The sequence below is a fragment of the Balaenoptera physalus genome, assembly GCF_965194825.1.
Source record: "Balaenoptera physalus genome assembly, chromosome: 20".
Lineage (NCBI taxonomy): Eukaryota > Metazoa > Chordata > Mammalia > Artiodactyla > Balaenopteridae > Balaenoptera > Balaenoptera physalus.
In genome coordinates this window covers 38,236,853-38,249,677 of record NC_138901.1, presented here as the reverse complement: position 1 = coordinate 38,249,677, position 12,825 = coordinate 38,236,853, and the positions used below count along the sequence as shown (strand labels likewise).

General features: G+C 49.7%; 1 protein-coding gene across 8 annotated transcripts in view; it reads right to left on the bottom strand.

Annotated features, from left to right (window-relative positions):
* Positions 1–12,825, bottom strand: part of MSI2 (musashi RNA binding protein 2) — a 393,052-nt gene that overhangs the window by 251,542 nt on the left and 128,685 nt on the right. For all 8 annotated transcript variants that reach the window (XR_014257254.1, XM_082440130.1, XM_082440127.1 and 5 more), the window contains exon 6: positions 4,423–4,515. Coding sequence is in view for 7 of the 8 variants with exons in the window: in XM_082440130.1 (XP_082296256.1) it covers positions 4,423–4,515 (93 nt within the window). In the remaining variant the exon portion in view is untranslated. The remainder of the gene's footprint in view (positions 1–4,422; positions 4,516–12,825) is intronic.

Below are 12,825 nucleotides of genomic sequence, written 5' to 3'. Positions count from 1 at the left end.
TTCTCTAGTTGCGGCGAGCGGGGGCCACTCTTCATCGCGGTGCGCGGGCCTCTCACTATCGTGGCCTCTCTTGTTGCGGAGCACAGGCTCCAGACGCTCAGGCTCAGTAGCTGTGGCTCACGGACCTAGTTGCTCTGTGGCATGTGGGATCTTCCCAGACCAGGGCTCGAACCCGTGTCCCCTGCATTGGCAGGCAGATTCTCAACCACTGTGCCACCAGGGAAGCCCAGAACCAAATTTTTAAATGCATTAAGAAGTTTAGCACAAAGCACACGACCCTCTAATTCAGAAACATCAGAACACCGTAAAAGAAGTTCATACTAAAATCTGAACTTCACAAATTCTGCGTCTTCATGGAGATCTAGCACATGTAATAGGAAATTGGAAATACTTTATACTCATAGGATAAAGATTCCAGTTTATAAACGGTAGCTTTTTCCGAATAGAGAGTCTTTCATTGCCCTTTGATATTGAAGTGCAGAAATTAACTCTACCACAGTTACAACTGTTTTATTTGTTACATCACGCTCATTACTACCAATAACATCTTGTCTTGGTTACAGTCTATAGGTACCGTAGATACCTATCTATCCATCCACCTATGTATGTTTACTTAAACACTTTCTAAATTATTCAATTTTCAAGCTTGAAACCAACCATAGGAATAATCTAGTACAGAGGTTGGCAAACCACAGCCCATGGGGCAGATGGGGTCCCAAACCTGTTTTCATAAAGTTTTATTGGAACTCAGCCACACCCAATGGTTTATGTGTTGGCTACAGCTGCTTTCTCCACATGACAGAAGTGAGTAGTTGTGACAGAGCCAAAAATATTTACTATCTAACCCAAGTTTTCCATGCCCTTCCCTCAGGTGAGAAACTGAGGCCAGGAAAGAAGTGGCCTGCTAAGGTGCCTCACCTTAACCATGCGGTCATGCCCAGTACGAGGGTCTGGGATACCTCCTCTTACCTTCCTCCAACGAGGGGACCAGAACAGCTACCCAGGGGTGAGGACGGCACCCAAGTCAGCAGAGTCCTTATGCCGATGGCTGCACTTCATGATCTCATGTTAAATATAAACAAGTAATGACATCCCTAACCTGGGGGTCAGGGGGAGGGGGGTAAATCTTCTGGGAGGAAGGTGGGAGAAAAGCAAAAAAGGGTTTACAAGCCTCCAACTTGAGTCATTTCAAGCTCTCAATGTGCCATCCTGCACCCACTCCGCTTACAGTAATGACATGTTTAGACTCCCTTAGCTCAGAGCCCCAAGACAACGCTCTTACCCATCTTGATTGCCATCTGAAATAAACAGCCGAAACAGCTGCCACCTCAGGCAAGATGGGAAGAGGAAGAGGAAAGAAGCATGACAACGAGGGAAACCTAAAAAGAAGGTGGCGAACTCTGAATGGAGCCTGTGGAAAGATGGACAGTTCTAGACTTGGAGGAAGTAGGGTGTGAATTCTGGCTGTTATACTGCCTTACCTGGGTGACCTTTGCTGAGACTTCACCTCCCTGACCTGTATTGTCCACCTTTGTCAAATGGGCTGGATGATGCCAAAATCCGCTGTGCAGAAGCAATGAGGCCACGTAGGCCCAGTTCCTGGCACTGTCCTTGGGCATCCAGAGGGGACACCATTTTTTCCTCTCTTTTGCATCCTCCCCACCCTAAGTCTATCTTGGGGGTCGATCAGCAGCTGGAACGGGCCCAGGGTTTGGGTTCTATGATCAGACAAGCCTAGAGGGGAAGTCTGTGAACTTTCATAAGGCTGCGACCTTGAGTCAAAGGTGCAGTCTCACCAAGACTTGTGGCCATTTAACCATCTACAAAATGGGCAGTACACCCACCAGCATCCCAGAGAAGAATTAAGTGAGATAACATAAGTCAAGGGCCTGGCCCGTATCCAACACTTAACATGTACTCACTAAATTACTCACTGAATTACACCTTACTAATGTGCAGTTAACCAACTGAAAAGAGCCCCAAACAACTTGACACAGTCGGGAGTGTGTGCCTATGTGTGAGTATACTTTATGCAAGTGTGTGTGCGTGTGTTTTCCATTTCCTTCAATCAGTTTGTCAATTTACTGTTACTCCTTTCACAGCCACTGGATTTACTCATCACCCCTGAGGCCCAGTAGCAGGGTCTCCCCTCCTTTGACCATTCTGGAGTCAAATGAATTATACCAGAATCCTGAGAGGTGGTGGGTCCTGCCCAAGGGAACACACATGTCACACCAGCCGCCAGCCAAGTGGGGAATAAGCTATTCTGAAGACAGACCCAGATAACACGCAGAGCATATGTACGCAACAGGCCACTAACACATGACTATACAGTGTAAGGGTTGTGATACATTCAACGGCCTCCTTAGTCCTCTAATAAAACACTTGATAGGTTTATGCATCCTGCAGGAATCCACCGACGTTACTGCACAGTTAACTGAGCGGCTTCAGACCCAGCGAGTGCCAAGCCAGGGAAGAGTCTGTGGCCGCCTCCCAGTCAAGAGGACGGCTGTTCCCGGGGCAGGGATGGTCACTGCTGTGGGCTCGCGCCCCCCCACCAACTGCCGCTGGACTGAGTCACAACGCTAAGTGTTAATGAAGAACAACGGAAAGACAAAGAGAGAGAAAGGAGAGAGAGAGGGAGAGACCCAGAGCTGGGCATGTGCGGAGGTGTGGCGAGTATGAGCCTGTGTGGAAAATTCTAACAGCCCATCTGGGCAGCATCAACTTCCCCGACACCCGCAAATAGGCCCATGAGATTCCAAGGCAGGTTACGGCTCGAAAAAGAAATCCCACCTCATGTTTGCAAACACCACCTCCGGCCTGGTTTTAAAGGCAGGACGGTAGCAAAGAGGGCTCGCACTCCAGAGCCTTCCATTACGCAAGCTGGATTTGTCTCATTAAATTATTTCCAGTCTCTCTCCCTAGGCAGGGTGGGGCTGGGGGATGGACCAATCCCCCTTAATGCTTTAAATCAGTCTCGAAGAGAAGCGCCATAGTGTACACAATCCCCAGCACACCCAGCTATTTTTTAGAATCTGCCAGAATGAATCAGCCCCCAACCGGCAATGCCAGACAGTGCCGTGGGGAAGGAGTCTTTCATAACCGACCCAGAAGGGCAGCTGAGTGCCATTCCAAACGCAAGGCTGGGCTGCAGGAGGCTGGGTTCTCTGAAGCATGGTCTCCCATCCATGCAGAAATTGATTAATACCAGAGACAGGAAAATCTCTATTTTGAGGCTAAATAGAAGTCACAGCACTCATCCCAGAGAGCAGCTCACAACTGGACACTCCTGGAGATGGGATCATAGCTGCCCATTGCCTTGGGCAAACAAATGAAAGCACAGAACTTTCAGACTGGCCAGTGGGCGGCAATGCCTTCATACCACCCAGGGCAAGTGTGACAGGTGTCATGGGGCAGATGAGTGACAGAGCTTAGAACAGCCACGGTGTCTTCTCAGGATGCCTCGGCGGCCCTCTGCCACATCCGTCCTTCGGTGGAGGCGGGAGACACACAGAAGAAAACTATCCCACACCTGTGCTCCCAGGACAATGTCCACAACTGTGCAAAGATGCAGGAGGCGTAGGCCCTGTGCACCCACCCACCTGCCAGCCTCCTGGGACACAGGAGCCATAGGAGGGGCACCACACAAATGCCAGCAAGGCTCAGTGCCCAGCAAGCTGCCCTGCTGGAGCCCTAGGGCGACAGAGTCATTGGAGGAACGTGTCACCCTGGGGAAGAACCCACTCTCCAAGGCAGTGGGTCCCCCCCACCAACTAGAAAGGGGCTGAATTAATCATCCATGGTTACGTGCCCTGTCTGTCTGTGTGACTCTGTCTGTCACACACACACTCCCACACTCCACTTCCTGACTCATCTGGGGCATTCTGAGTTGCTCCCAGCCCGTTCCCGCAGCAGAGCCCAGGGGATAATTGTACTGCTGTCTCACCGACATTCTGACAGGTACGAGCCTAGCATCTTTCCTGAGTTTCCTCGGGCATTTGACAGGGGAGGGTTCAGCCGCAAGGGCCCCAGGGAGCCTCCTCTCTCAATGCCTTTTCCAGAAGGGCACAGAATGAAGTCCAGCGCCAACTTACAGGCCAGCTTCTGCGGGAGCTCCTGCCCTGTGACTCACAGCCCTGAATCCCTCGCCAGGAGCTGCCACCGTCAGCTCCCAGCCCAGGCCCACGTGGCCGGCAAATGCCAGTGAATCCGCACTCAAAGGCCACTCTGTCTGCTCCTGCAGGCACGTGGGGTGCCGTGCCCACCACAAGCCGGACTCTGCTATCTCGGCTCCTGCCAAATTTCATTTACATCTTGACGGCCGAGTCCAAGGACAAGGTTCTTGAGGACACAGTAGCGGCAAAGGCAGGGGCCACGGCAGCCACTGCTACGGACTGCGCAGGCTTCTGCACCGCTTACCTTGCCGAACTGCTCGAAATACTGCTTCACGTCTTCCACCACCGTGTTCGCAGATAATCCGCCTACGAAGATTTTCTTTGTTCTTGTGACCATCTGCAAGAAATGACAAGAGGAAGCCATGGGTTAACTAGGTTATCTGAAGCCACACTCACCGAGATGCTGAGCAAGCCACTCTCCACACTTCTCTAGAGAGGAAGGCGATGTTAGGAATATGCCAGCTGCACCAAGCGGGCCCTTTGGACGTCTCAGGATACCGGAGACCGTCACTCTGGATACCTTAGGCCTTCGGGCCGCAACCTGAAAGCTCGAGTTTCATACAGATGGAGAGTGAACCTCTTTGGCTGTAACACACAGCTTCACTGTGATGTTAAGTCACACGTCAAAGCTATTTTAAACCTAAGAGACATGAACAGAAGAGAACTACGTGCATAAAGGTCTGCTGCCCTGAAAGTACCCGTAAAGTGTGTCAATAAGAAACTCACACATAATTCAAAACCACATGCAGATTGCCTACACAGAGCCGTTCTGGGTGCTGGCTTACGTCTGCCAACAGGACAGACAGGACCTCATACACCGGGACCGCCCTCCAAGCCCGGCCCCCAGGGCTCCTTCCCCTCTGGATTTCTCACCATTCACTTGGATTTGTCCTACACTCAGCCAAGCGCAGCTGGTCCCCAGGCCTCCACACCTCTGTGCACGCAGGTCCTGCTCCTTGGGAGACCTCTCCACTCCTGCACCTCCCTTGCCAAGTTGTGACTTTCCTCCGAGATCCAGTGCCCTTCTCCAAAATTCAAACTACCTGTATAGCCGTCCCAACCAGAAGCTGTTTCTCCTGCTTCTGAACCCCAAACGCTGCGCCCCTCTGCCTCTCACACACTCACTACTTTCCACCTCGCACTGAAGTGAGTGATAATCCTGCCTTCGTTCTAACCTCCTCCCCCAGACCGTGGGCTCCTGACTCCTCTCGGTACCCCCCAGGGTGCAAATACAGGGCCAGGCACACAGAAGTCCACAGCCAAAGTCTGGTGGATGCAAAAACAAACAAATTTCTGCAATGGCCACATTTCAGAATCCCACCAGCCCTAAAGCAAAGGGAGGAGGGAACTCGATGATGTCTACTCTTCAGAGTGGGACCAAAAATCTTACATGGAAGAGTGAAAGACAATAAAATACAATAAATTTTATTCTGAAGACTAAGTTAGGCTGTGCGGGGTTTGGGGTTGGTTTTTTCTTTTTCTTTTTTTGTTCTTCTTTAATGTCAAATAAAAATTTGTAAAACTCAGTGGATACAGGGTCTCACTAGTTTGGTTTTATATAATAAAAGCACAACGTCTTAACCCAATGGCTAGATCTTGCCACAATATAAAATACATACATACATCAAATCATCACATTGTACGCTTTAAATACCTTACCATTTTATTTGTTAATTACACCCCAATAAAGCTTGGGGGAAAAATTTTTGATGAGAACATACAAAGAAAAGCAAGACTAAAACCCAAAAATAAATGAATGAGAGGACTCTGAAAACACTAAAAAAAAAAAAAAGAAACAGCCACAATGTCACGCATGTCTATTGTAAGTCGATGCAGGGGGTACTTCCCTGGTGGCGCAGTGGTTGGGAATACATCTGCCAATGCAGGGGACACGGGTTCGAGCCCTTGTCTGGGAAGATCCCACATGCCGTGGCGCAACTAAGCCTGTGCGCCACAACTACTGAGCCTGCACTCTAGAGCCCATGAGCCACAAATACTGAGCCCACGTGCTGCAACTACTGAAGCCTGCGCGTCTAGAGCCTGTGCTCCACAACAAGAGAAGCCACCATAATGAGAAGCCTACACACCACATCGAAGAGCAGCCCCTGCTTGTTGCAACTAGAGAAAGCCCACACGCAGCAACAAAGACCCAACGCAGCCAAAAAATAAATAAATAAATAAATTTATTTAAAAAAAAAAAAGTCGATGTAGGTTGCCTAAGTATGGGGGCCATGGCTGCCTGGATCACGTATCACCAAGTCTCCTGACACATGTGTGGAAAGAATGAACCAACGAACCCACTCCCAACAGTAGAGACTCAGCAGAGTGACACCTAAGGGCACAGCGGTCCCAGGCAGGCTGTTCTTAGGAGTGTGAAAGGCTCTGGAAACCTGGCTTCTGTGTCTAAGTCTGGATGTGACCCTGGACAGGACTCGCCTGAGGGCTGGGTTCTGTGCTCTGCACGTGAAGTCCTGGACCAGAGCTCCCTGTCCCGCCTAACCCTGAACTCCCCCGAATCTGTGAGCATGGTGGGCCCGACAGGGAGGCTCCCAGACCTCAGGGGACCTGACACTTTAACTCAGCAGCTCCCAGAGGGGACACATGCCACCTCAGCCCGCTGACTGACCCCCGACCTGGAATACCGTTGTAGTGGACATCCTGTGCTGTCTCAGGAGGACACTGCCCTGGTGACTCTCATACATCTCACTGGCCACCATGCAGTGGTTTGCATGTGTGTTTAAAACTGTTGTTTACTATTTTTTCATCTCTTTTCAGATGAATGAGAAATTTGATGAGATAATGTACGTGAGGACATTCTATGAAGATCCCACCAGTGTCCATACCTCCGAGCTCCAAGAACCTCCGGTTAACTGGTGGGCATCTTATCCAGCTCCTTGTTCATCTCCCTCCTTATCGGTCTCCCTGCTTATCCCTCAGTCCCCCTGGTGGATCAAGGTCACCTTCACGGTGATGCTCCATCAGGCCCTCGCCAGATTTAAATCTCTCCCTACACTCACTAATCACCAAATTTTACTCATCTAACTTTCCTAATGCATTCATTCAACAAATAGATTAAGTGCGAGGTGCTGGAACTCACATTCAAATACAGTGTGGAATTTAATCCCCTTTAAAAACGGAGATATAATAATTAGCCGACCACACAAGGTTCCTGCTGCAACTAAATTAAATAACATATGCCTAGGGCTTCCCTGGTGGTGCAATGGTTGAGAATCTGCCTGCCAATGCAGGGGACAAGGGTTCGAGCCCTGGTCCGGGAAGATCCCACATGCCGCGGAGCAACAAAGCCCGTGCGCCACAACTACTGAGCCCACATGCTGCAACTACTGAAGCCTGCTCGCCTAGAGCCCGTGCTCCGCAACGAGAAGCCACAGTAATGAGAAGCCCGCGCACCGCAACGAAGAGTAGCCCCCGCTCTCCATAAGTAGAGAAAGCCCGCGTGCAGCAACACCAAAAATAAATAAAATAAATAAATTTACAAATAACATATGCCCAAGAGTCTGGTGGGACAGCGCGTAGATGATAAATAAATGGTCACTAGCTGAATCCAAAGTCAGTTACTAAATTCATCCTTCAGCCTCAGTAGAAATGTGCAGCAGTAAGATACCTTCTACCAAACACTTTGATAAATCAACTCTTATTGACCATTCTCTTCCACTATCATTTCAAAAACACTTTCCTACATCTCTACGTGATTTCAGATGGGCAAAGACTCCCAATAGTTTCATTTTAGATTTTTCATTCCTTTTTTTTAACCCCAGCCAAGCAATTAAATATCTATAAAGAAACACTAATGTGATCTACAAACATGCACTCGTGGAGTTCTCAACTTAAAGAAACTCTGGAGAGATATTCCATAAAATGAACCCCACGGTCTCATTCAGACATTGTGTAGAGCCAGGTGGGTATAGACAGCAGGCCCTATAAATATTCCAAATGTTCACAGGGACGCAGAGAATTAAACGACCAACGTGTCTTCATTCCAAATAACAGAAGTCAATAGAATGTTCATTCCCCAGTAACTGGTAAAAAGAGAAGGTCCCCTCTTACACCCTCCACCGTTGCCCTACAGCCGTAAACCTGCCAAGACAGACCCCTAAAGGCTGGGGAAGACATCCAGCTATAAATCTACACAGTCCCAAAACAGTCTTTAAAACACTTTTTTTAAAACAAGGATGAGAAATTCCAGGCCCCAGACAATGTGGCCAAAGCGTCCAAGTTACTAAAACATACTTTCCAGGAACCAGCTCAGATACAGAGATAGATCCCACTCTTCAGCAAACACGAAAAGGAGACTGGTTTAATCAAAACCTTCCAAACGTGAAGAGGCCAGTGGGAAGATGGGCAACACCTGGTTAGCTGCTCACCGACGTCTCAGCTTCAGGAGAGGGGAGCATGGCTGGGGGGTGATGGGGCTCTGCAGGTGACCCCTCCCACCAGGGGTGCTGGGGAAAATGGGAGTGATTTACTTTGGGAATTCTGATGGCATCACTGCTAAATGGGCTGTGCACTGCTCCATGGTTTGCATTCTGGAGAGGGACGCAGGGGGCAGGCAGAGGATGCTAGAATCACACACTCTTCCCTCCATTTCCCTCCCACCTCCATGGCTCCTGAGGAGAGCAGGAAGGGGGCAGCGTGGGGACGTGGTGTCCAAGGTCTCAGTGGACTAAACGGAGGTCCTCAAATTCCCATCAATACTGTCAAGGTTTCATTTCTGTGTACATGTTTGCATGCATGTGTGTGCATGCGTGTGTGTGTGTGTGTGTGTGTGTGTGTGTGTGTATTGGGGGTACCTCTCTAGTCCCAATCCTTGAGTCTTGGCTTCTGTGTGCCCCAGGAACCATCCAGCACCCCAGACCTTTAACCCTCTCTGACCCTAGAAACAGCAAGCAGGACCAGTTACACACTGGCCCCCGACTCTATAGCCCTCTGTGTTATAAAAAGTCCTCTCTGCCCACAGTGGAGAGAGCCACCTGTGTCTTCTTCCTGTGCTAGGCCCTTCGGGTAACTGTTTCCCAACCCACAGCCTTCACACCGACACACAGCCGCTGCACACCACAAGGCTCAGGGCCTCCACAGCACACTTAGATGGAGAGAGCCACCCATCTGCTCCAGAGAGAGCTCAGTCCGAAATCCACAAGCAAATGGGTCTGAAACATCCTTGGCTTGGAGTTTTTGGTGGAAGGCTGCACCCAGAGCGATGGCCCTACACCCTTGGGGACAGCCCCTCCCCTAGCAGATACCTCCTTTTATGGTCTAGGGTGGCATTCTGGGAAGGCGTGTGTGTGTTTGTGTGAGTGTGAGTGTGTGTGTGTGTGTGTGTGTGTAGCACGCATAGGGGCATGGGGAGGGTTTGGGCTGTCACAAATCACTGCTGCAAAGTTTTGTTATCCGGACCCGTAATTTAACTAAACACTACTGCTCTCCACACAACTCTTGGCTCCAGAAAGAAAACCCCAGCATCCATTCCAGTTCGGAAAATTGCTGTTTACACATAAGAACTGGCCAAAGCCAGCTGCTAACTAGAGCTGCAAAGAACACTCCACCTTCCTGCCTCTAACCAGAGAGCTGGCTTTTTTTTTCGAGTTTCAAAAATTCTCTTTTAAAAAAAATGTGTTTCCATCTGAAGTGGTCACTCAGAGTGGAGCCACTGGCTGTATTTTTATAAGATCGAATAAAGCAGGTGTGTGTGTGTGTGTGTGTGTGTGTGTGTGTGTGTGTGTGTGTGTGTGTGTGTGTGTGTGTTGAAAGCAGAGGGTGGAGGTGTCAGAATCTTTTATGATGAGATCGAAGAGGAAATTTTAGCTCCAACAGCACTGGCCCAAAGATATTAGTTGTCACACAAGAAAACAACAGAACAACAACAAATATTTCTGATCCTAATAAATGCATGGAAAGGCAGGAAATGGCTCTGAAGAGTCTTAAATGGGTGTGAGAGAGGCCCAGAGAAACTCAGTCAGCTCTTGCCATAACCATGCTCCTGAAAAGAGTTCAAATTCCCCTCGGTGAAAAAGCACGAGCCATCTTCAGGGCCCAAGAACGCAGGCTCTTTGCAGATGCTCTCCCATCTATGGGAATCCCAAGGTTGAAAGAGCCCAGGAAGGATAAGAATGCTAGCATTGGACGAGCTCTCGCAAACCTGATTGTCCATCATCCCCATTATGCAGATGAAAAAATCAAGTCCCAGCAAGGTGACTCATGTGCTAGTTAAAGGCAAGGCAGAGTGACAAAGGAGAACTGGTAAGTAAGTTGAAAGATACCATGTGATTTCATACTAGATTCTGAATTTGGTGAGCACTTTGTTCTTCAGGATCTGGGATGAGACTGTGTGGTATCATCAACTCTGCATTTGAGAATTAAGCCCAATCTTTAATGGTAAAGAAGCTCTAGGAAGGCTGACTGAGATCCTAGAAGTCCCAAACTCCATGGCCCCCTCCCCTGAGGTGTTTCTTCCAAGGGACCTGTCCTCTAAAATTCTTACATTCTCCCAATATTTTCTTCCATTCTGCCCTCCTCCCCCTAAACTACCACTCTTGCCACCACCAACACCCCAATCACATCCGAATCCAATGGCAAAACTCATGTAACATACGAAATCAGAACACAAGTCAGGAACTGGGAATCTTCTCCAAAAATTTCTAGAATCATATGTGGAAAAAGAGACTGCAGTGGCTTGATGAGTCCCCCCCAAAATTCATGTCCACCTAGAACCTCAGAATGTGATCTCATCTGGAAAGAGGGTCTTGCAGCTATAATTAATAAAGGATCTTGAGATGAAATCACCCTGGGTGTAGGGTGGGCCCTAAATCCAATGAGGTGTCCTTATAAGAGGAGGAGAAGGGACACACACACACACACACACAGACACACACACACACACACGAAGGTTGTGTGAAGACAGAGGCAGAGACTGCAGTGATGTGTCTACAAGCCAAGGAATGCCGGCAGGTCCCAGGAGCTAGGAGAGAGGCGAGGGACGGTTTCTCCCTCACAGCCTCCAGAAGGGAGCCTCTGTCTCCTCCAGACTTGTAGACTCCTAACTATGAGAGAACACTTCTGTGGCTTCAACGACCCAGCGTGTGGCAGCCCCAGGTAACTAACATGGGGACCTCCTTGGGAGAGGCTCTCAGACACCACGGCCTCAGTCTCACCTGTCCTTGGTGACGGTGGGGCGTGGCCCACAAGGATGCCTCCACCACCCTGGGGGAGAAGAACGCTACGCCCCAGGTGCGACCATCTGAATCTGCCCCCTGAGGAAGGCAGGTCACACTCATCATTTGCACAAGCACTATGGCAGGGGCCGCAGGGTCAAGGCTCTGTCCCAGAAGGTGAGGTGGGAAGGTAAAGGAGTCAGGAGAGCAGAGCCAGCTCTTGAAGAGAAGTGGCCCAAATGCGACTTAAGTTCCTCTGATAAAACATGTAGGGCCCGGGTTGACACGTGGCAGGGTCCCTCCTAATAGCAGGTCCTCTTCTCCTACGGAAAGCTGTGGTGCCCACGTCTCCTCCACGCTCAGAATGCGCTGTCCTCCCTGTGGACCCACTGTGGGCCCGGCCCTGGGCCGAGCCCTCCTCACAGTTGCCCTCCTCAGGCCTCACGTCAGTCCTCAGACGGGTCTCAGCTTCTCTTCCACAGCCAAGGAGACAGGCTCAGAGATGTGAAGCATCCAAAGTCACACAGCACTAGCGGGTGACAAAATGGGGCATCACAACCCCGAGCTTTCTTTTCTGGGGGGGCGGGGGGGTGGGGCGCGCCACGCGGCATGTGGGATCTTAGTTCCCTGACCAGGGATCGAACCCAGGCCCCCGGCAGTGGAAGAGTCCTAACCACTGGACCACCGGGGAATTCCCCAACTTGAGCTTTCTATTCGTTGAATTTCCTACGCCTTTACTTGTGACATCCCAGCAAAAAGAGACAACTGGGGACAGGGAGACGAGGGGACGTCATGAGGAGCAAGTCTGATTCTGCCCTTTTCGATTCTGAAGGCAAGATGCAAAACCGACAGGCCAGATGCTGCTGGTGGGAATGTCAAATGCTGCATCCGCTCTGGCAAACAGTCTAGCAGCTCCTCAAATGATTAACTGTCGAGTTACCATAGGACTCAACAATTCCACTCCTACTATATACCCAAGAGAAATTAAAACGTATGTCCACCCAAAACCTTCCCCACAAAATGTTCACAGCAGCCTTGTTTGTCAGTCAGAAAGTGGAACACCGATGGATGGATGGATGGATGGGTGGATGGATAAATTAAGTGTGATCTATCCATATAATGGAATATTATTTGGTCACAAAAAGGAATGGAGCGCTGACACGTGCTACAACCTGGATGGATTTTGAAAACATTGTCTGAAGTGAAAGAAGGCAGTCATAAAAGACCACATGTTGTATGACTCCATTCATATGAAAGTTTGATGGGGAAACCCATAGGGACAGCACGTAGAATAGGGGTTGCTTAGGGCTGAGGGAGAGGTCAGGAGGTGTGGCTAAAGAGTATGGGGCTCCTTTGTGAGGTGGTGAAAATGCTCTAAAACGGACTGTGGTGATGGTGCACGTATCTGTGAACAGACCAAAAACCACTGACCTATACACTTCAAATGGGTAAATTACACGGCATGTGAATTGTATCTC